The 25,419-nt window shown below is 44.2% G+C and overlaps 1 protein-coding gene across 1 annotated transcript in view; it reads left to right on the forward strand.

Annotated features, from left to right (window-relative positions):
* Positions 1 to 24,967, forward strand: part of LOC146788756 (vomeronasal type-2 receptor 26-like) — a 757,063-nt gene extending 732,096 nt beyond the window's left edge. Inside the window, exon 6 of the mRNA XM_085630964.1 lies at positions 24,060 to 24,967. Coding sequence (XP_085487090.1) covers positions 24,060 to 24,967 — 908 coding nt within the window. The remainder of the gene's footprint in view (positions 1 to 24,059) is intronic.
* The last annotated feature ends 452 nt before the right edge of the window (positions 24,968 to 25,419 follow it).

The raw sequence follows: 25,419 nt of genomic DNA on the forward strand, positions 1-25,419 counted from the left end.
GGAGTGCAATGTGAAAAGACTGATGTAATACTCTGTAAGTGAAGTGATGTGTCCTTGTCTTTGTGGGCGGGGACTGTGCTGGACAGCTGGGCACACACTGAGATGGACTACAGGGCCACACACAGCCATTCAGCCAAGCAATCACAGTCCTGACTCCTGCATGAACAAACTTCTGCGTCACTGTATGGCTGACAACACGACATAGGTCACTCATACATACATGTGCAGGCAGGCAATCCTGTGGCATTGGGTACACACACCTTCCCCCTGGAGACTGCATGTCAGGCAGTGCATGACACAACCCCACACTCCCAGGCACGTACTGCATCAGTCCAACTATATGTGTGCCACCCTGACCTACACCCCCACTGTTGAGGACTTTTGGGGCACCAAATAGCCTTGGGTACTGTACGAGCACCAGGACCTCCAGCTCCTCGCTCGTGAAGGGACTGGCACGGATCATCTCTGGCCTTGCCATCACTGTGGACATGAGACAAAAGCAGTGGAATTGGGTGGTGAGGGGTCTCAGGCAACAGTCCCTGGAGGCAGCAGCAGGCAGCAAGTGAGGGGTCTGAGGCAGCAGTCCCTGGATGCAGCAGCAGGTGAGGGGTCTGAGGCAGCAGTCCCTGGAGGCAGCAGCAGGCAGCAGGTGAGGGGTCTCAGGCAGCAGTCCCTGGAGGCAGCAGCAGGTGAGGGGTCTCGGGCAGCAGTCCCTGGAGACAGCAGCAGGCAGCAGGTGAGGGGGTCTCAGGCAGCAGTCCCTAGAGGCAGCAGCAGGTGAGGGGTGGCAGCAGTCCCTGGAGGCAGCAGCAGGTGAGGGGCCAATGGCAGCAAGCTCTGGGAGCAGTGGAAATGTGAGGCTCACTCCCACACATATATAGCCCCCTGGGGTCATTTAAAAGGTGCCAAGCTGCTGCAATTGGTGGTCCAGGTCTGCCTCTTTCAAATGCATCCAATGACCGCCTCTGCGGTGGCAGAGCACGCCCACCGCGATCTTCAAAATTGCATCATGCCATCACTACCAAGGTTCCCATTGGCTCTAGGACAAGCTCCATGGCGGTGACTCACCGCAGGGGCATGGTGTGTGCTGGCGCAATGGTGCATCTTTCAAATGCATCCAATGACCACCTCCGCAGTTGGCGGAGCATGCCTACAGCGATCTTCAAAATTGCATCATGCCACCACTATCAAGGTTTCCATTGGCTCTAGGGCAAGCTCCATGGCAGTGACACACCGCAGGGGCCAGGTGTGCGCTACCGCAATTTTGGCGGTGGAGCATGTCAACCGCCATTTCCCCATGTCTCCATGCCTATCATTACCGCACTTGTGTGAACGGGGGTGCTGGTGACACACTGCCGGGGCCTGGCAGTAGCTACCGCGATATGAGTTCCATACAATGACAAAGGCCATCTGGCAAACATCAACAGTGCACAGTACCCACATGGTCAATGGCACATCATTTTGCACACGATGCCAATGTTCCATTTACTCCACTGGTGACTACACATGCCATGTTTGTGTGTGTGATTTCGTAGATTGGCCTGTACTCACTCACAAGTTACTTATGAATTTGATGGTGGTGTAGGCAGGACAGTGCTGTTCTGGACTCTACAGTGTATACATGTCAATGTGTTGAGGTGCAGTGACAATCACAGCAATGCTCGCCTCAATGAATGATGATCTATTGTGCATGGCCTCTCATGTCTGCTCATGGGCACATTCGTCATTCCTGCGCCGACTGTGGTCATTGTGTGGCAGATGTGTGCCAAGTTGAAATGACGCATGAAGGTGTGATAGGTACAGCATCTAGGTAGGAGACAGTGGGGTTGATTTGTTACACATATGCTGGATGCTATACTCCCAGGCGTGCCCATGTGAACTGTGACCATATCCCTATGTGCATTCACATTGACCAAGGTGGTGTTTGGGGTTTTTGTTTTGTGTAAGTTGACAGGTGTGCCCTTTGTGTAGCTGAAGGTGTCGCTACATGTAAGCTTGTCTGTCACTCAATATTGATAACAGTCTTTGTTGTCTTTGTGTCATCCAGACCGTGAGATGCTGTGCCCATCTCATGATGTATTAGATTGACATGTGTCCACTTTCATCTCACATAGGAGGAGGCCAAATCTGATTTGTCACTTGACGGTGCTGGAGGACATGGAGGATGTGGTGATCATCCAGAAATGCCATCTGGATAGAGCCACCCTAAAAACCATTTGTGATCTGTTGGAGTCCCACCTGCAGCCTCACCGGACATATCCAACAGCTTTCACCCCTACTTATAAGGTGATGGCGGCCCTGCATTTTTTTGCCACTGGATCGTTCCACGAGACAGTGGCCAGAGCTGGTGGGATGTCACAACCGATGTTCATTATTGTTCTGCGTGATGTACTGTCCAGCATGATGATATACAAGGACAGATACATCCATTTCCCCAGGGGTGCTGAATTGCCAGCTGTGAAGGGAGACTTCTATCCCCTTGGACACATCCCCAATGTTGTTGGTGCCATTGATTGCACCAATGTTGGGCTTGTGCCACCACAGGAAAGTGAGCACATTTGCAAGAATCGCAAACTTTACCACTCCATAAATGTGCAAGTGGTGTGCCTGGCAGATATTATCTTCTCCCACATGTGTGCCAAATTCCCAGGCTCTGCCCATGACACCTACATCCTGCGGAACAACATTGTGGCCCTGCTGATGGCTAATCTGCTTCCCGAGCGTGCATGGATTGTGGGTGAGTATGCCTAGTCATATGGCAGCTGGGTGTGTGACCTGCTGCCGTCTGCCTCAGCGACACTGCAATGTATATTTGTGTTTGTCATACCTAGGTGACTCTGCATATTCCAACCTGTCCCTGGTTGCTGAGCCCACTGCGGAATCCCAGGACCCCAGCTGAAGGCCGCTACAATGAGGCACATGGGAGGACACGTCGTGTGGTGGAGCGTACATTTGGTCTGCTCAAGTCACGTTTCCGCTGCCTGGACAAGACCGGAGGTGCAGTGGCATACTCGCCCAGGAAGGTGTGTCAGATTGTAGTGGCATGCTGCATGCTCCACAAACTAGCCATTTGCAAGGAGATTCCCCTGCTCCTGGATGATGGTGAGGACCCAAGGCCCCAGCCTGCAGACCAACCCGTGTCCAGTGATGAGGACAGTGGAGAGGAGGAAGGTGTTGACCTGCATGAACAGCTCATCACCTGCTACTTCACTTGAAGGTGGATGACAATGTACAACATATCCATTGTCTGTTGATATTGCTGTTGTCGTGAAGGGGTATGTGAGAATTGTAACAGCAGCCAGTTGTACACTCAGCAGTGGATGGCAATGTTTCTGGGACAGGTCATTTGGGAACATCTACAGGACGTGTATGTTGACACTTGTTGCCCATTGTGATGTGTGCATGTTGGGTTATCCTGATAGTAGGTGTTGTGTGATGTCTGTGATGCCACACTCAGCCCAGTGAATGTTGTTCTGTTGTGTTTCCCTAGGTGACTTCAACTTCTCCTTACCTACATACAGCCCATACTCCTGGTACATTGTGATCATGTTGAAGACTGTACATCCTGCAATAAAGACGGAGCAGACAAATGTTTGATTGATTGACACGACAACATGTGTGTAAGGATATATTATTTGCAATGGTGACAAGTGAGGGGGTGTACATTTCCATTGAGGTGGTGGTGGAGCAGTGAGTTGACAGTTATGGTAAATGAGATAATCGAGTAGTCACCACATTGATGTGGTGACTCAGTCCAAAAGACAGATGCCATTCACAAGGCAGTGTGGGGAAGGACAGTCCAAAATGTCAATGCAGTGGTGAAGATGGTTGCCATCATGGCTGGCTCCGTGACTGGTGTCTGGCAGGTGCTTTCCCTCCAGATACTCCCAGGATCTTCTTAGGACGGCCCCTTTGTCGTTTGGCAGGGGGGGCCTGCTTCAGGTCCAGTGGGGTCTGAGGACTCACCCCTCTCTGTGGGCGCTGGGTAGGATGGTGAACTGTCATCCTGCGGCCCACCAGAGGGAGGTGGAGGTGTTGGTTGTGGTGCAGGCTTGTCCCTCAGTACCGCCACTTGCTGGCCCAAGAGGTCCACAATTTGTCTCATGCTGGTGTTGATGGACTTCATCAGCAGGAAGAGCTCGTGCAACAGTTTGTCTGACCGGCCCGTTCGTCCCTGGGCCTGTTAGTATGTGCCAAGGACTCTGGTGATGTGTTCCAGGGATTGGGTCCCAGCCTCCGGGTGTCTGTGGGTGACCATTCCCCTCCCACCCACCCTGCTGCCTCGGACCTGTTGCCTCACCACTGTGTGCACCCACATCCTCTCCCTTCCCACTTCTGTCGGTGGTGTGGGGTAGTCATCCTCTGGGACAGGGAGGGTGTTGCAGGCAGCACTGGTGGTGGTGGTGGTGGTGGAGGTGGTGGTGGCAGTGGCCACTCAGGCCATAACAGCATGGGTCTGCAGTGAAGTTATTATTACCGCAGATGTGGTGGGGGTATGATAGGGTCCTGGGACCTGTTGCTCCCTGGCACACCAGATGGGCCGGCTTCGAGCTCATCATCCAGGGAATCCTGGGAGTCAACTTCCGAGAGTCCATGTACCGGGGGAAGACTGGCTTTGCAGGTTGCTGGTGTAGTCCTCTGCAGTGAGTTCTTGGTCACCTGTGGATCAGATGGGAAATGGTCATTGTAGTGAACCCCACAAGCTTTGTGTAAGCTGTGTATCATTCACGTTTTGTACACTGCAAAATTGACTGATCATCACATTGTTTACTATGTGCACTACTGTGATTCCTGACAAGATGCAGTGGTACATGCATTACTTGTCCATGGTTTGAGGTGTCAAGGCATACCATGCGACCCGTGCATAATTCATGATTACAGGGACCTGTTGTCATCTAGGGACTGGCACAACATTTTTTTCATTGAGGACTCTTTGTTGATTTTTCTGACCTGGCAGGCGTCACATGGACTGGCCATTGTCATCTACTGCATACCGTTGTCCTGTCATGTGCATATCTTGATTTGTACCACTACACATGCTTTCGTATTTTTTGAATGGTCCTTGTTGCACTTGCCCCATGGTGATGCACATGTCAATAGGTGCCCAGACTTCTTCTACATGTCCATTGGTGTGGCACACTTTGGTAGCTGTCACAGTTTCCTTAGCTTACCTGTGTGCACATTGTGAGTGGCAATGGGGTAGGTGAGCATATTTGTGCAATGAGAGATCTGGTTTTGTCATATGGCACCATTTCTTTTGTGGCGAATGTGTGGGTGCACATACTGGCTACTTACCTGTAATGTGCTCACATTTGGCTTTGTTGTGTGACACATCTGTGTGTGCATGGTGGAGGCCTACATCCTGCTCAGTGGGGTCACAAGACAGTATAATATGTCTACTTACCTGTAAGTTTGTTTGGTGTACTGCAATGGCTTCCAACTGCTTCTGGGCGGAGGGAGGGCTCCATCCTGCTGAGGTGTGGGACAGGGGGCATGGTGGGAGTGGGGGTGCAGGCCTCCTAACCCCAGACACCCTCCCAGGGAAGATGGCTACCTACCTGTAAGTTTGTTTGGTGTACTGCAATGGCTTCCAACTGCTTCTGGGTGGGGAGTGCTCCATCTTGCTCAGGTGTGGGAGAGGGTGCATGATGGGAGTATTGTTACAGACCTCCCACACACAAATACCCTCACTGTGAATTTGGCTACCTACCTGTAAGTTTGATGAGGGTAATGTAATGGCTGACACTTGCTTCTGAGTGGGGTGAGGGGAGGGGTCCATCTTGCTGATGCTGTGGGACAAGGGGGCCTGGTGAGAGTTGTAGTGCTGTCTGCCTGTACACATGCCCACATGGTAATGTTGGTAGCTACGTTTGGGTGAATGTTGGATCCGTGAAACATGTTTTTGTGAGTGTATGGTGCAGATGGATGGAATTTGTCCTAGGTGGTGTAGCTTTGTAGTTGTGCAAGGCAGTACATATCAGTGCGGTGGTAGTCATTTGTTTGTACTTACCAGCCTCCACTCCCCCGGCTACTCCTGTGAGACTCTCTGGATGCAGTATGGCAAGCACCTTCTCCTCCCATGATGTGAATGGTTTTGGTGGAATGGGAGGGCCACCGCCAGTCCTCTGAGCCAGCTCACGGTTCTTGCTTCTCCTCTCTTTGACAACCCTCTTCAGATCACGCCACCGCTTCATGATCTCCTTTTTGGATCTTGGGGTGGTCCCTACTTCATTGACGCTTTGGACTATCCTTGCCCACATTTGTGTCCTTGTGACTAATGGTTTCTGCTGGACCAGGCTACCAAACAGTTGTGGTTCCACTTTGACTATCTCATTTACCATGACTGTCAACTCACTCTGAGTGAATTTGGGCATTTTATGTGTTACCATGGTGTGTGGTGTGCAAAGTGGTTGTGGGTGCAGGGGTATGAGTGGTGGGTGTGGTTGTGATGTGTATGGTTTGTGATGTGCAGGGGTTAGTGGTGCAAGTGTGGGAGTGGTGGTGGTGCAGTGTGAGGTGTGGCTAGTGATGTTGTGTTATTTGCCTCTCCTTTAAGCTGGTGTGTGTGTCCCTTCCCTGCTGGAGTATTGCAATGGATTGTGGTCAGGGAAGGGGCTGGTTTTATACTCAGCTATGTGGGTGTGTCCAAATGGAGTATTGCTGTCAGGTGTGGTGTGTGTGTTGTCCTGGGAAATTTATTTTTCTTTTTGCCATCTGATTGTGTCATTGGGGTGTATTTTGTGTATTTGGGGGGCATGGCTAGTTTGCTGTGTTCACTTTTTAGCCTTATTGTGGGTTTTTTGCTTCATCCGCCATAATTTTCACGGATCGTCCACAGCGGTGGCTGTGCTGCAGCTCCTCAGCTGGCTCTCCCATTCATTCCAGTGTGTGACCGAGGTGGTCGGAAACAGCGGTACGTACCGTGGGACCGTCGGGATATCCTAATTTCCCGTGCGGTGTCTCCGCTATGCTTGCAGCGGGTTGGTGTTTTTCCAACGCGTATCCGACCGCCGCGGACGGATTTTGGCAATCACTACCCGCTATGGGTGGTTTTTCTTTGCCCTGTTCTGCCACAGTCGTTGTTGTTTGGCGGATGATCCTAATTTGACCACCGGTTTTTCTACGGTGCCGTGGGGGCGGTTGTTTTCTGCTTCCATGGCGGTCAGGGTGGTTTTCCCGACCACCATCCTAATAGGCCTCTTAGTCTGAACACCACTTGCACGGGCAAACAACAATGTCCCTTGTTATTCTTTCAGGTCGGGCACTAACACCTAGACATTGCATGAGAATGCCATTGTTGTTTGTCAGTAAGCATGTCTAGTCATATAGATGAGCACTGGAGTCCAAAAACACACATGGGGCAAGAGTTCTGAGACAAGAGCATTGCAGCAGTTGAGATGTTGAATAGATGTGATAGAATATCGAGGAACAAATTTCGACTCACCATAATATCGAGTGAAAAATATCATGGAATGGAAATATCAAGTGCAAGAATATCGATTTGAAGGTAAGTAATATCAATTTTTAAAATATAGAAGTCATTAATATCATATCCATAAATATAGTCATTAAAATTATTGTTTTTAAATAGTTATGTTTTAGAGTAGATATGTGACATAATTATTTGGTTAATCATTGTTTTATTTTCTTACTATATCAGTTACATTTTTATTAGCTATGAAATTTAATTTAATTATATTTTGTATTTTTATGTTCTGTAGCGGGTTGTGGGTTTATAGGGGTATAGATTGGGAAGTAATTAAATGATAATAAATTAATGTTTTTTTAACTAATGTTAGTTACTTCATTGATATTTAAGTTTCTTAATTGTGTTATTATTTTTTTATGTAAATGTGTTTGCAGGTTGTGGCATTTATATAGGTGTAAAGTGTGCATAGTAATTTATTTGTACTTAATTCATAATTAGTTGTAAATTAATATTATTTAATTAATTGATCATTAATTATGTTAATTGTGTTTTTTAGGTGATTATTGTGGGATTATAGAGGTAAAGGGAGGGAAGAAATTGTTTTTTTATTTGTTAATTAATAATCATTACGCGTGCATCGTACTGGCTCGGTCGTAAATCGCATCCATTGTACGCCACGGTTAGCTTACAGCCGAGACGTACGGAGTGGTTCGGATCCTGAAACGACTCGGTCGGTGAATTTCAGGTAGCTCGCATCGCACTTGCTCGCTCATACAGCTGTACGAGTCGGGTGGAAAACACGCGTACGGCTCATAGTTTTTCCGGCCGGATCGCATTCGGTGCCCTTCCGACCCGGATCTGAATCGGCCCCTTGGTGTTTGCCCATAATGTGTGCAGACAGGATTCATCTTAAAACTGTCTTGTATGTCTCTCACAGGGTGAACTACTAGGCTGTTGTCCCCAAGTTCTCCTGGAAGTATTGGGGGCTAGTCTCCATCATGAGTTTCTTATTTTACCAGACTGCTAGGTCCCAGGGGTCCAATTTCCAACCCCCCCCCCCCTTGATCTCTTCATGCCTGTCTTCAGAAGTACTGTCAGTGGTGAATGGTTAGATGTGCCCTGTGAATGTATCTGTGGGAGTCCAAATCATCCTACTTGGTGTTTTATGGCAAGGGAGTAGTAGAAGGTGTCTAATTGGAGTTATAGGTGTTTTGGTGGGTATCTGGATGTTTCTCTCAGCACAGGTGTACCAATCCCATTGTCTTCAGGAAAATCTCTAGGAGTGGGCTGTGACTTGGTCTTGGTAGAGCGCCTGATTTTGTCATTCTGTCTCTTTCCCCATGATGTATTAAATTTAGGTAATCTCAATCAGCGGGACCGAGTCCGCCACTTCCGCTAGTTACACTCACATTTTGACTAGTCCCATTGTTTGTAAACCTGCTGGAAGGACCAAGTGGCCAGTGTGAGGGCGAGTCCATTACACTGGCCACTCACTGTTGCTTGGCATCCTGACTTGTCTCTCCATGTGTGTGTTACCATGAGGGGTAGGGATCAGTGAACTAGAATGTCTACCCATCTTGATCTTGGTGAGTATCTATCATGTACTAGTGGGGTGTATTGCCATGGTGTAGTATACTACTAGCGTTTCCTGTGAGATGCATCTCTTGGAGAGGAATATTTGGATTCAGTTGTGTTAAGTATTTCCACATTACCCCCACTTCCATTCACATCACAGCCAACTTATGTTACAGGATAACACCTTAAGCGGAAGACTCTGGTGTGTTCGGCAATATGTGACTATTTTGTAGGTATCTCAGTGTGCCTCTAATCATCCCCTGAATGGCCCCCACCCAAACGCCTCACACTGAGGTTTCAAAATGTCCCGCGCTCCCAATGCCCGAGGTATCTGTAGCCCCCCAACAACAATAACAACATTGCATTTTTGAATTACAAGTTTGCTCTCAGGAATCTAACTCCAGAACTATAGAGGTACCAGGCAAGCTGTAGTCACCCTTCTTGTCACCCTTGCTGTAGTCACCCTTCTTGTCTATCCAGCCCAGCATCTGGAATAAGTCGTAGGCCACTCAACAGTCTCCCATCGGCCTGTATGAGCCATCGCTAACTTCAAAATATTGTGTACACTCTCATTGGAGTGACTACTGGCCTGTCAGTTTCTCCTGAGCATTCCCTTAAGCACCCCTAGTAGCTTTCATTTTCTTCTGAGTTCTTCATCAAGGCCTCCTTTTTGTTGCTTGACACCCAAAATCTACAGCTCTGGATGTCTGCAACTACCTTGACACGTTCCGCCCTTTGCCTGGGATCTTATTGGAGCCAGCACTGCCCCCTCCAGTATTCTCTGCCTCTGTTTCTGCCTCCTCCACTTTTGAATAGTAGATTGTTTGCCTCAATCCAGGAGGGGGTAGCAAACCCACTCCCAGGCATCCCCAGTCGTGTGGAAAAGTTGTATTCAAGGTTGTGTGGAGGTGTTGCTTTACCCCACAGAAATTATTTCTTTGTTTTTGTATGGCATTGGCATAGTTGGGATACAGGGTCTGTGTGTCCGTGACACCTGCAGGATATGGTCCCTGTCGTGGAAGTTGCACGGCAATGCCACTATCGGTTGAGGTGGTTTGTGATTGTTTAGTCATCAGCATTTTAGATGATTTGCCTTTGAGAACCTCCCTGGGGAGCCAGTCCTCCAGAAACAGAGACATGATTGGCCCCTCCTTTAACTCTGGGACTTCCACTATTCTCACATTGGTCCGTCTTGAACACTCTTCTGCGTCTTCGACATTTTCCTAAAGTTGGGCAACTCTTTGTAGAAGGGCCTGGAATTCCACATTGCTGCCCCTAACCCGGGACCCCAGATCTCCCCGGATTTGCTTTGTTCCATCCACTCTCTCCACCAGTTTCTTGTTGTCTGTCCTCAGGAGACCAAGATCCAAGGCTAATACATTTTTCTTGTTTTCTGGGGCTAGCTTTTTGTCCTTAATTACTGGATACTGACTGTGTGATTCTTTAGTCCATTCTCAGGTGGACTACATCCATTCCTGCTATATGGGAGTCTTGGAGGGTCTGACATGGGACCCATATTCCTTGGCTGTGGGGGACATCCTCCCTAGGTCTCGGGGGGCACCCCTTGGTCCTCCATCATTCAGGGTGGGTTGCAGTGTGTGGTCTGATGTCTGGTCAGACTCCGTCTTTAGGGCCACCTTCCACAAGGGAAGTGTGGGTCTTCTGCCCCCACCAGGGCCTCCCTTCTTGACCCCCATTGGGGCCAACCATGTAGCTGCAATGTTTACAGTGCACGCCCCAGCAGGAGTCAACTCACATCCCCTCCCATAGGCACTAGCACCCTCCACCTACCTCTTAGCTCCACAGCCCGTCACTGGGTCAGCCTCATCTCCAGCTCTCATGATACCCAGTGTCTCCCCTCTTTTGCATCTCACCTCCTGCTCACAGCCAAGAGGGATACGTATGTTGCAGGGGGCTGCTCTGTACTCCCACCAGGTCCCTCAGTACCCCCATGTAGACACCACCTGAGCGGGCCTCGTCGCAGTGCTCAGAGGTGCCTCTTTATGGTCATCGTTTCTTGTCAACCTCTCTTGGGGTCATTCTTCAGCTGGTCGCACTACAGTGGGGGACCTTCCCTGACTTCCCAGAGTCTACTGGGATCCAGCTAGCCCCAACTATTCCTCCTATTGTCTGCATCAAATCCAGGGCCCCACAGGCCCTCAAGCCACCTGGATGTCATTGTACTGTACGCTCAGTCAAAGCCCCAAATCTCAGGGTCCCCCCAGCATCCACTGTCCCGCTAGACCAATCAGGATTCTCTAAGTGGCACAGGCACCCAGCGGGGCCCCCACACTTTGTACATTGGTCACCCCCTTTTGTCTTGGCATCTCTCCTGGCTATGTTGGATCCTGCTTTTGCTCGTTTCAGCGGCCCCCTCCACTGTGCTTACAGATGCCAGCCACTCTGGGGGCACATTGTGGAGGGGAGCTTGTATATACAGGATGATGGGCCAGGCCATGAACGGAGCTCCTCAAAATACCTCCTTCCTGACCGCCATCTTAGCAATGCCCCCATTTGCTACTGTTTTGTCACCTTTAGTGCAGTAGTAACCATAGACATGTAATTTGTGACTAACAATGGTCTTATTTATTTGTGGGTGGTTGCTGTTATTAGCATGTTCATTAATAAACTACTCCTTACCTCATCCTTTACCCCTCCTTGCTACTCCCTAAACTACTTCCATTTACCTGCAGTTATTCCCTATTTTTGCACCACTCCCAGATTCCCTATTACATTAATTACTAAGGGCCCAATTCCGATGTCGGACAGGCTGGAGTCCATCCTACATCGGTTGGGAACTGGAACCGAATGACCTCCTGTCTTCGGTTCCGGTTCCACAAGTAGGGTCGGTCTCAATGCTATTCTTTACAATGGGAACATGCATTCCGAACGGAATTCATGCTTTCATTGCAAAGAGCAGAGGTGCAGTTCATAACCCCGTGGCAAGCACTTTGAGGTGCAGGGGTCAACATGGGGGCCCCTTAAGTGCCCCCTAAGCTGCCATTCGATGGCCTTGCACCCATGGGGGCCCTGCTGGGGGCCCCCAAAGACAGATTCCCAAAGCCTTTCTGTGTCCAAAAGGCCGGCACAGAAAGGCTGTGGTTATCAGCCATCGTAATCCCTCGTCTGTAAAGAGCCGGCCGAGGGATTACCGAAGGCTTCCGAATGGCAAACGGGCTCTCCGAGTCTATCGGAGGCCATTCGGAAATCCGATTTGAATTCCCTTCCGACCGACCCCATCAAAATGGGTCGGTCGGCAAGGAATCCAACCAGCCGATTATGATGCGATCTGAAGGGCTCCAACCAATGGTTGGAGTTGTTTCAGCCTGCATCATAATTGGGCCCTTAGTAGGAAACACATGCATGTAAAATATACAACAGTTGGGGGTGGAGATTTTGAACCATAGGTTTTTGACCTGCAATAAGTAGGAAAAAAGGAGTACTACAGTAGTACTATGTTATGTACTACAATGTGCAGTTTATGAATTAGGCCCCTTGAGTGCCCTTCTCTTTATTTAAATGGGAGCATCATGCTTGAAGAAGGAAGATGGAGGAAGAGTATGACCTGCACAAATTCTTTGCCCCAGGATATCCAGGATGGTACCCCTTTTTTACCGCACACACTCAGGGCACGGACCTAATTTTCTGCAGTGCGGTACAGTACCTTGCACACTCAGGGCTCATACCTCGGTTTCTTCAGTACAGTAAAATATCTTACTCACTCAGGCCACATATCTCAGTTTCTGCAGAACTCTACACTACTGTAGACACTCAGGCATAGAACAGTACAGTGCATTGTACACTGAGAGCACAGATGTTAGTGTCTGCAGCACAGTATGCTACTGTGCACACTCAGGGCACAGGTATTCAATTTACAGATCAAAGGTGCAGACATGTTACTGGAAAGTCATGTATGGAACATATTAAATGGCAATCAAAGACCTCTTCGCATATGTGGTCCGGCTGTATTAAACTTCAGGTCTAAAGAAAAACTTGAGATCTAAACTTAGGGGCATATTTACAATGCCCCTGTGGCACATTTACTGAGCTTCACTTTTGTGATACTACGGAGGCGCAGTGTGCCGGCCTATAGCTACAAGGACAAGCAAAGCCACTCTGTGTGGCTTTTCATGGCCATGTCAATATGCATTAAGGCAATGACTTACTCTGCCTGAAAGGGACATTCCATGGGTGTTGTTGTGGGTGTTCCCACGCAACACCCATGGGTTTTGACACTGCCTCAGATTAACAAAATAGCGTAAATCAGGGTCAGTGTCAAAGCTAATGCCTTCCCAAACAGACGTAACGAGGAGAAATGTGTTCATTCTCTTTTTCCCTCTTTCTATGTGTGCTGCAATCCGAAGTATACCTAGAACGAGGGAAATGTCCCCTATGATGTCCCTTCGTGCCCAAAAATATTCATGCCAACAACACAGACATCCTTGCACAATTGTGAAAGGGTGCATGCTTTGGCACTCGGCTGCAGTGTGTGTGCCAGCGCTGACAGAAAGGACAGGAATGCGCTACATCTTGCGGATACAGTGCATTCCTGCTCTTTTCTTTTGATGTAGAGAAGCACCGCTGGAAGGCTTGTGGCACTGCCCTATGCCAAAATATTGTAAATATGTGCCTCAGACTTAGGGTCTTAAGTTAGAATTCAGATGTAAACTTAGACTTAAGGTCTGAACGTAGAATTGAGTTCTAACCTTTGATGTCAGGTCTAAAGATAGACTTCATGTCTAAACTTAGACATCAGGTCAGGTTGTGAATCTGGCCCCCTTCCTCTTTAGTTTACACGTGACTTGTTCCATGCTACTTCAGTAAACCGGATCTCTGACATATTATCGACAGACACATTATCGAACTACACAAATATCGCATCAAATATATCGACATCAAAAATATCGACATTGTATACTTATTTAAAAAACTACACTAATATCGACACTACAATATCGTAATACAATTATATCGATCACACAAATATCGCACACATTAATATCGCAATACTAAATATCGACATGAGTAAATAAATATGACACATGTCACAAATATCGATAACCAAAATATAGACATCAAGAATATCGTTTTTATAAAAAATATCGACTATTCTAACACTAATAAAACCAATATTTTAAAAAACATAAAGACAATATTTTCCCAAAACATACATTTTTCAAATGAGATTCTACTTAAACATAAACATAACATTTATAGCGATCTCAATATTTAACAACATAATAAAAAAACACTGAAATAATTATCACATTGGCATTTCGAACACATTTAAAAAACATTCACTACACATTATAAACAATCTTTTTATATATAATGATTTAAAACTCTCCTCCTTTAAAACTAAATATACTCTTACTTAGCATTTTCTATAAAAGGAAACCAATTAACAAAAAAAATCAAACCATCCAATAGAAAGGCAACATACAGAAAACAACCAATAACATGGACATTACAAACGTTAAAGGCAGGGAAGGTCCCCTGGGACTATTTTAATACAACATCTTTATTGCTTCCCTTTAACCTTACTGAAAAACAGCAATTAATGTCCATGAAAGATGCTACATATTCATTGTTACATATTGAAAAATTTGAACCTTTACCTTTCTCTGTAGCGGAATTGGATACAGGCGTGTGGTTATTACATGGGTTGATCACTCTCCCATTCGCGCTTTTCAAGTTTACGTCCTGTATAAAAAACTATGCTCTGGGTAGATATGAACAGCTGGGCACCGCTTTCATACATGATGTTTGGTCCCTCCCTTTTATGTATAGATGTACAAGGGACGGTACTGAGGTTTCTCTGACAGGTGAAGAATGTACAACGACACCTGATCATTCTGTAGTATATAGACACATTCAATTACACAGTGCATACAATGTACAAACTCCAAATTTGGCCTGCGTCATGAAAGGTATCCCAGTGCCAGTGATTACGCCATCTTTCACGCTGCTTGCAAACGGTAGTTATTTAATTCTGAACAATGAAGCTTGCTGCGGGATGTTAGTGGGAATCCCTTACATAGTGACTGTATCGCAGAGACTTGTCTGCTGCAATAATGTTCTATTTCCACCCCCGCATGGGCTGCTGGATGTTTCCATCTGGCCTTAGATTCCAACCTTGAAAGCAGAGTTCAACAAAATGAGCAGAATAAAGGCGCTATTGTCCAAAAAGGAGGTGCCATTGACTTCCTCCGGTGAAACATTTGTCCTTCACGTTGCAAATACGCGTACTGAGGTACAGGCGCTTTTGAATACTGACCTCCCCCTACATTTTGGTGCTTTGATCCAAACAATTTTCAATTCCTCGTCCACGACTGGCCTAGCTCATTTTTTTAAGCTTGTGGGCTCGGGCCTCGTGACCTCTTTCCAAACTATTTGTGGTGTGATTGCGGCATTTTTTCACTCTATTTTCTCGAGCATCTTTGGAGGTGTCCCGCTGATTCTGGCGCTTGTGGCAGGAGTGCTGCTTTTACTTTTCATACTGCGAAATGGCTGCTCTTTCTGTGCCACACGACAACCTGTCCCGTCTGCATCTTCTCCGTGACAGGATGCTTGAATATTATGGTACGCTACCATTGGCGACTTTGAGCCTGGCGTATGGATTATCCTTCCGGTATTCCTACTTCACCTGCGTACAGCCAGTCTTTCACTGCCTAGATTGTCCCTTTGAATGGCCTTTGGATTTGTGCTTAACCAACACGGTGTCTCCGGTGCCGGATTATGATCGACTGATGAGGCCCTTAGTGTCTCACGAGTTTGCCTGTTCTGGTGTTCGGATTATGGCCTGTGGTGCGGCGCATGGTATCCTGGGTAATTGGGACATCGCAAGAGCAGCCTATAATTTCTTGAATATGAGCTATCTGGAGGAACAATTGGGTTGCCCTCTGATTGTGCTAGAGGCTCCGCTCATTGAAGAACATGTATGTTCCTTTTCTTTGATTAATTGGATGGCTGAAACTTTTCATGGCTCTGCAAACGATTTCTTGTTGGAAGCAGTGGCCACGTATGCTGCATATACGTTCATGGATTGAGTAAACTGTGGTCCTCTATGTTTTTTCTCCCGTGCCTTTGGACTGCTGTCCACATAAACAATTTTTAATTTTTCCCATCACATGTTTGTGGTTTTTTTCTCCCCTTTTCGATTTTCATGTTTTCGGCTTTTGCCTGAACTATAAATTGTTTATTAATTGAATACACCTTGTTCTGCTCTGTCGAAACTGAACTTTGCATTCTCTTTTTTCTTGCCTACTGTATAGTGCTTCCATCAAGGGGGCATGTAGTGAGGACTCCCTTAATACGTACATACATTGTGAAGTTAGCATAACCGCGTTAGATGTTAGAAATCCATCTTGCCGCTTTTGCGCACGACACTGCGTTTACATGTTATTGCTTAAATGAACTGCTGACTCGAGCTTTGCCTCACACGGAAGCAATCTGTTGTTACCATCCCGAGCTCTGCGCAGGGACCTTGGTCTGTACATGGCGTGACAAAACAGTCTGGGTCGTTAGACAAAGCATGTTTTCCACTCTAGGTTGATCGACCCACTATTTAGCCATAACACACAGGCAGCTGCGAATACCTGAAAGTTGGTGCTTTTAATATTGCAGACATCATGTTTAATATTCAGACCGAAGACGAGCCTTCCTGCGAGAAGACTCCTGATGCTCCTGTGATGTGATTTCACTAAGCTGATCTTTGAGGTATGGGGTCCCCTATTGAAGCCTAAGAGACCTTCTATTAGCATAATAATAATATTAGCTTCTTAGTAAAGGGAAGGTGATATTATCCACTGTCATTATAATATGATCACCCCTTTTATATTCTATGGTATTGTAAGGAAGCTGATGGTTTTGATTTTAATCATTTGTCTGCTTGTATTAGCCAACCTACTGCATTTTAGGACACGTGGTCTATAAAAATAAACTCTTTTTATTTTCCCCGTGTCTCTGTTGATTCTTCTTGTGGACTGATGTGAGAATAATATACGGACAGGTATTTCGGATTCCCACCATTCCTGAGAGGATACTGAGTCGCTAGTTCTGTGTTGTCTTTTCATTGTGATTTCTGAGCCTAATCTCGGATAACGAATGGGACACTAATACTAGCCAGAGACTGGGTTCTGGGTTCTGAGGTGAGTTTCTGGTACACCACAATTGACTGAGTTGGCAGTATGTGCTGGACACTGAACTAAATTAATTTACTATTCACACTCCAGTCTATATTAAATTAAAATAAGTGCTGGACACTGAACTTAATTAATTTACTATTCTCACTCCAACCTATATTTAATTAGAGTATGTGCTGGACACTGAACTGAAATAATTTACTATTCCCACTCCAATCTATATTTTAGTAAAATAAGTGCTGGACACTGAACTTAATTAATTTACTATTCTCACTCCCAACTATATTAAATTACAGTAGGTGCTGGACAATGAACGTAATTAATTTACTATTCCCACTCCACTCTATATTTAATTAAGATAAGTGCTGGACACTGAACTTAATTAATTTACTATTCTCACTCCAACCTATATTAAATTAGGGTAGGTGCTGGACACTGAACTAAATTAATTTACTATTTCCACTCCAGTCTATATTAAATTAAAATAAGTGCTGGACACTGAACTTAATTAATTTACTATTCTCACTCCAACCTATATTTAATTAGAGTATGTGCTGGACACTGAACTGAATTAATTTACTATTCCCACTCCAATCAATATTTTAGTAAGATAAGTGCTGGACACTGAACTTAATTAATTTACTATTCTCACTCCCAACTATATTAAATTACAGTAGGTGCTGGACAATGAACTTAATTAATTTACTATTCCCACTCCACTCTATATTTAATTAAGATAAGTGCTGGACACTGAACTTAATTAATTTACTATTCTCACTCCAACCTATATTAAATTAGGATAGGTGCTGGACACTGAACTAAATTAATTTACTATTCCCACTCCAGTCTATATTAAATTAAAATAAGTGCTGGACAGTGAACTTAATTAATTTACTATTCTCACTCCAACCTATATTAAATTAGGGTAGGTGCTGGACACTGAACTAAATTAATTTACTATTCCCACTCCAGTCTATATTAAATTAAAATAAGTGCTGGACACTGAACTTAATTAATTTACTATTCTCACTCCAACCTATATTTAATTAGAGTATGTGCTGGACACTGAACTGAATTAATGTACTATTCCCACTCCAATCAATATTTTAGTAAGATAAGTGCTGGACACTGAACTTAATTAATTTACTATTCTCACTCCCAACTATATTAAATTACAGTAGGTGCTGGACAATGAACTTAATTAACTTACTATTCCCACTCCACTCTATATTTAATTAAGATAAGTGCTGGACACTGAACTTAATTAATTTACTATTCTCACTCCAACCTATATTAAATTAGGGTAGGTGCTGGACACTGAACTAAATTAAATTACTATTCCCACTCCAGTCTATATTAAATTAAAATAAGTGCTGGACAGTGAACTTAATTAATTTACTATTCTCACTCCAACCTATATTAAATTAGGGTAGGTGCTGGACACTGAACTAAATTAATTTACTATTCCCACTCCAGTCTATATTAAATTAAAATAAGTGCTGGACACTGAACTTAATTAATTTACTATTCTCACTCCAACCTATATTTAATTAGAGTATGTGCTGGACACTGAACTGAATTAATTTACTATTCCCACTCCAATCTATATTTTAGTAAGATAAGTGCTGGACACTGAACTTAATTAATTTACTATTCTCACTCCCAACTATATTAAATTACAGTAGGTGCTGGACAATGAACTTAATTAATTTACTATTCCCACTCCACTCTATATTTAATTAAGATAAGTGCTGGACACTGAACTAAATTAATTTACTATTCTCACTCCAACCTATATTAAATTAGGGTAGGTGCTGGACACTGAACTAAATTAATTAACTATTCCCACTCCAGTCTATATTAAATTAAAATAAGTGCTGGACAGTGAACTTAATTAATTTACTATTCTCACTCCAACCTATATTTAATTAGAGTATGTGCTGGACACTGAACTAAATTAATATAATATTCCCACTCCAATCTACATTTAATTAAGATAAGTGCTGGACACTGAACTTATTAATTTACTATTCTCAATAAAAACTATATTAAATTACAGTAGGTGCTGGACAATGAACTGAATACATTTACTATTCCCACTCCAATCTATATTTAATTAAGATAAGTGCTGCACACTGAACTTAATTAATTTACTATTCTCACTCCAACCTATATTAAATTAGGGTAGGTGCTGGACACCGAACTAAATTAATTTACTATTCCCACTCCAGTCTATATTAAATTCAAATAAGTGCTGGACACTTAACTTAATGAATTTCCTATTCTCACTCCAACCTATATTTAATTACAGTATGTGCTGGACACTGAACTAAATTAATTTACTATTCCCACTCCATTCTATATTAAATTAAAATAAGTGCTGGACAGTGAACTTAATTAATTTAATACTCTGACTGAAATCTATATTTAATTATGGGATTAGTTAAATTCAAAAATAAATTTAAAATTTCTAAATATTAATATTTTATAAATTAACAATATATAAACATGTTAAATTAACTTCCCACCCTTATCCCCTATAACCCAACATTCCGCTCCTACAATTATTAGTAACATTCTAAAAAAAAATTACAATTTCTAAATTAATTTTTTTAAAAATTAACAGATATATAAACATTTTTACAACACTTCCCACCCTTATCCCCTATCAACCAACATCCCGCAGCGAAATATATTTGTAAAAATCGAAAATTTATTTCATATTTATAAATTTTTAAAAAAAATTAATTAACAAATATATAAAAAAAAAATTAAAAAATCCCACCCTTATCCCCTATAAACCAACATCCCGCTCCTAAAATTTTATTTAAAATTCAAAATTTAATTTACAATTTCTAAATTAATGTTTTTTTTTTAAATTAAATAATATATAAACATTTGTAAAACACTTCCCACCCTTATCCCCTATAAACCAACATCCCGCTCCTAAAATTATTTCTAAAATTCTAAATTTAATTTACAATTTCTAAATAAATTTCAAAAAAATTCTAACAATATATAAACATTTTTAATACACTTCCCACCCTTATCCCCGATAAACCAACATCCCGCTCCTAAATTTTTTTTAAAATTTCAAAATATAATTTAGAATTTCTAGAAATGTATTTTTTAAAATTTACAAATATATAAAATATTTTAAAACACTTCCCACCCTTATCCCCTATAAACCAACATCCCGCTCCTAAATTTTTTTTTTAAATTCTAAATTTAATTTACAATTTCTAAATAATTTTTAAAATAATTCTAACAATATATAAACATTTTTAATACACTTCCCACCCTTATCCCCTATAAACCAACATCCCGCTCCTAAAATTTTTTTTAAAATTCTAAATTTAATTTACAATTTTTAACTAATTTTTCAACAAATTCAAACAATATATAAACATTTTTAATACACTTCCCACCCTTATCCCCTATAAACCAACATCCCGCTCCTAAAATTAAATATACATTTCACATTTTAAATTAAATTTAATAATTAAATTTTACAATATATTAAAAAAAAATATTAACTTTTTTAAAACACTCCCCACCCTTATCCCCTATAACCCAACATCCCGCCCCTAAAACAATATAAATATTTCTCATATTATATACATTTTAAATATTTATACAAACAACTTCAAAATATTTACTAAACACACAATAACGATATTTTCACATGTCGATATTATTACGAACGATATTACTTACATCGACATATAAGTAAAAAAAAAATAACGATATTTTTCACATCGATATTAGCTATTTCGATATTTTGGACATTCGATATTTTTGACTCGATATTTATGTCCCTCGATATTAAAAAGTCGATATATAGACTGCTCACCCAGTAAACCATATCACCATTAGAAGAATAAATTCAGAAAATGCCTCAAGCACCCCCTTCTGAAGAAAAGCTTTTGTGTGCACCAGTCAGAACAGAGTATCCCACCTGTGTGGCAAAGGGACAGTCAACTCACAACATGTGTCAATCCACGATCTTCTGCACTATGGCATTCAAACATTATGGGAAGAATTGGTTCTAATTCGACTAGGATAACATATGCTTCCTCCAAAAAGCGGTACAAGCAAGCCTGGCTGAAGACGGCTGAAATGCCAGAAACCAGTCCTAGGAAGCTTGTTTCCGGTCCAGGGAAGACATGGCTTGGCAGTTCGGGCTGGACAGTTCTCATGAGGCACAGGGTCAGACTGATTTGTATATATGGCTATGTCTGAACTAGGTGGCAGAGTGGGCTAGAGAATGGTGATGGATCAAACCCAGATCTGTTTACTGGGAGTGAGTGTTGGATTGGTTCTGATGCTCCGTCCATCACCACCCCCTTTTGTACTGCTTTGTTCACCATAAGTTGGCAGGGTATGCTCAGACATTGAGTCCCTTGCTCACTTTGCCACTGAATTCAAGCAAGCCTGGCTGAAGACGGCTGAAATGCCAGAAACCGGTCCTAGGAAGCTTGTTTCTGGTCCTGGGAAAGACATGGCTTGGCAGTTTGGGCTGGACTGTTCCCATGAGACACAGGGTCAGACTGATTTGCATATGGCCATGTCTGAACTGGGGTGGCAGAGTGGGTTAGAGAACAGTGATGGATCAAACCCAGATCTGTTGACTGGGTGTGAGTGTTTGATTGGTTCTGATGCTCCATCCATCACCACCCCCTTCTGTACCGCTTTGTTCGCCATAAGTTGGCAGGGTATGCTCAGACGTTGAGTCCCTTGCTCACTTTGCCACTGGATTCAAGCAAGCCTGGCTGAAGACGGCTGAAATGCCAGAAACCGGTCCTAGGAAGCTTGTTTCCGGTCCAGGGAAGACATGGCTTGGTAGTTCGGGCTGGACTGTTCCCATGAGGCACAGGGTCAGACTGATTTGCATATGGCCATGTCTGAACTGGGGTGGCAGAGTGAGTTAGAGAACGGTGATGAATCAAACCCAGATCTGTTGACAGGGTGTGAGTGTCTCATTGGTTGTGATTCTCCGTCCATCACCACCCCCTTTTGTACCGCTTTGTTCGCCATAAGTTGGCAGGGTATGCTCAGATGTTGAGTCCCTTGCTCACTTTGCCACTGGATTCAAGCAAATCTGGCTGAAGACAGCTGAAATGCCAGAAACCGGTCCTAGGAAGCTTGTTTCCGTTCCAGGGAAGACATGACTTGGCAGTTTGGGCTGGACTGTTCCTATGAGGCACAGGGTCAGACTGATTTGCATATGGCCATGTCTGAACTGGGGTGGCAGAGTGGGCTAGAGAACGGTGATGGATCAAACCCAGATCTGTTGGCTGGGTGTGAGTGTTTGATTGGTTCTGATGGTCTGTCCATCACCACCCCCTTTTGTACCGCTTTCTCAAAAAAGCAGCACTTTTTATTCTGGAAAATACTTAATAGGACTGATTCAAATTAGATTTGATCAAGCAACCATGGGGAATATTTACAAGGGGATTGTGCCACTGCAATGTCACTTTTACCAATGTTCTAGTGGTGCATTGCCCTGCATCAGATTTATAAAGTGCTGTTAAGTTTTGGCATTGTAAATATGGTGCCCTTTTATGAAGGTATCTGCATGAAAGGGGTGTGCAATGGGTGTTGCTGTGGGTGTTCCACCGCAACACCCATCTTTTTTTGACGTTGCCCCAGATTTACATGGAGGCGGCGCCATGCAGCAGCTGGCATTAGAATGGCGCAACGAGGAGAAATACTTGTATTTCTCCTTAGCTTTTGCATCCTGCAGCACACATAGAAAGAACAAAATGGCATTATTGATTGCTTATGTAAGAATGTATCAGAGGAAAACTTTGAGGGTGTGATAATTATCCCACAACTCATCATTCCAGGATCGGAAGTTAGACTCACACCTGCAATCAGGGTCTACACGAGAGTAGTGGACTCCCGATATGAGGTCAAAGCAGCCCAGCTAAGGAAGATTCCCACCTCTCTGTAACATTCGCCGAAGACGTACCACTGACTTAGGACCAGTGCAAGAGGTCTGACAGCAACAGAAGATAAATAAGAATAAGACAAGTCAGTCAAATTACAATCCTGCTAAGGTTTAGAAAGTCCACTTGTGTCTGAGAAGAAAATATTCTCGCAAAAAATCTATGGATTGCATGTGTACATTTCCTCACAGTCTAAATATTGTTTTGTTGTTTACAGTATGATATTTATCTATTTCTAGTTCAAAATCTGACAGAGGAAACCTTAATTAGAGAACAAAAGAGCTGTGCGTAGAGGTGTTGGGACGTCAAGATCGTGTCCACACTGCAGAGGAGGGGCCTTGATGTGAATGAGGATTATGTAAAATCAGGAGATTGGATTAAAACATTGAGCAATTCACATAATGTAGCCTAAGGGGCTGCATTTCCAACCCAGCAGCACCAGGGTACATACAATAAGGAGTCTTTTTCCAAGTAGGGGCAAGACTCTGACATTACAGGTGCTGCTAGATGATCCCTTCTCTAAAGATATTCTTTTATTGGCTCCGGACATGCCTCTGTGAACAGGAGCATCTTCCTGTTGCCTATGTGCATGACCCATTGCAGACTAATACATACATGAATGTGGACAGGATGAGTGAATCCACACCCTACAGCCAATCACTTGAAAAATATTCTGCTACTGCTCCTAGGTTTGTGAGGGATTTTATAGGACACTCAAGCTCTGTGGGGTGACTCCTGCAAGCTGACAGCTGCTCCTATGTGTGTCCTTCTTGACACCTCAATGGAGATGCCGGGTCAATATGCTTGTTTACTAATGACTTGCAAGGCCCAGTGTGCATGTTCCACAGACAGTACACCCGCTCACAGGTACACAGAATGACCCTACTTTGTCACATTCCACTCATCTCTCCCTACTTGAAAGCATCTACTGTAATACTGAACAATTTTCTTTTCCTGCAGATATGGCAAACTGCTTAGCATGCCCTGAAGACCAGTGGTCCAATCAGAAGAGAGATGCCTGCATTCTACGGGTGGTAGAGTTCCTGGCCTATGGGGATCAACTAGGAGTAGCCTTAACCTCCATTACAAGTTTATTTTCCCTCTTCACTGCTGGAGTGCTGGGAGTCTTTATCAAATACAGGAACACACCTCTGGTTAAAGCCAATAACAGGGATCTTAGCTACATCCTCCTCATCTCCCTCCTGCTGTCCTTCCTCTGCTGTCTTCTGTTCATTGGACATCCTTCAAAGACTTCCTGTCTCCTCCGGCAAACGGCCTTTGGAATCATTTTCACTATAGCTGTTTCTTCAGTTTTAGCAAAAACTATCACAGTGATCATTGCCTTCAATGCCACAAAGCCGGGCAGCAAGCTCCGAAAGTTTGTGGACCCACGAGTTTCCAGCTTTTTGGTGCCCTTCTGCTCACTGGGGGAGGTGGTGATCTGTACTGTGTGGCTCTTCCTCTCTGCCCCATTCCCAGACATTGACACCAGATCAGAAACTGGGAAGATGATCTTACAGTGCAACGAGGGTTCTGTTGTTGCCTTCTACGCTGCGGTTGGTTATATGGGATTCTTAGCTCTTCTGAGTTTTGTTGTTGCCTCCATAGCAAGAAAGTTACCGGCTACTTTCAACGAGGCCCAGTTTATCACCTTCAGCATGCTGGTGTTCTGTAGCGTCTGGGTCTCCTTCATCCCAGCATACCTGAGCACCAAGGGCAGGTACATGGTGGCTGTGGAGATCTTTGCCATCCTGACTTCCAGTGCTGGACTGCTGGGCTGTATCTTCATCCCCAAAGTCTACATCATCCTCCTTAGGCCTGAGCTCAACACCAAGGAATATCTAATGGGGAGACAAGGGACCCCCTGAGACTTACAGGACTGGGATAGTTGTATCTCACAATAAAGAGTGACAAATTATCGTTCTGCAACAATATCAAGTGCAGAATATTGGATAGCACTATATCGTCAAGGTAGGCATATATGTGTGTATTTAGATTTACTATTCTTAACTTCACCTCTATGGGCCTGATTAGGATGGCGGACGGACTCATGTGTAACCCATCCCTGTACTACATGACAGGCACCATGCAGTGCCAGTCACATGGTACAGTGATCTATTGGGGGGCACCATAGGTGACCCCCCACACCCAAAGAAAAGGGCCTGGGGTGTAGGGAGGCTCGCTACAGGCCCCCAATGTCCATCCCATCCAGCCTTTCCAGCCATGGATGAACTGTCATGGAAAGGCTGGTGGGGAGGGACCATCCTAATCCCTACGGCGGTGCCTGGTAGGCAACACCACCATTTTAGGGATTGGGAGG

This window comes from Triturus cristatus, chromosome 10 (genome assembly GCF_964204655.1).
Source record: "Triturus cristatus chromosome 10, aTriCri1.1, whole genome shotgun sequence".
In the NCBI taxonomy this organism is placed as follows: domain Eukaryota; kingdom Metazoa; phylum Chordata; class Amphibia; order Caudata; family Salamandridae; genus Triturus; species Triturus cristatus.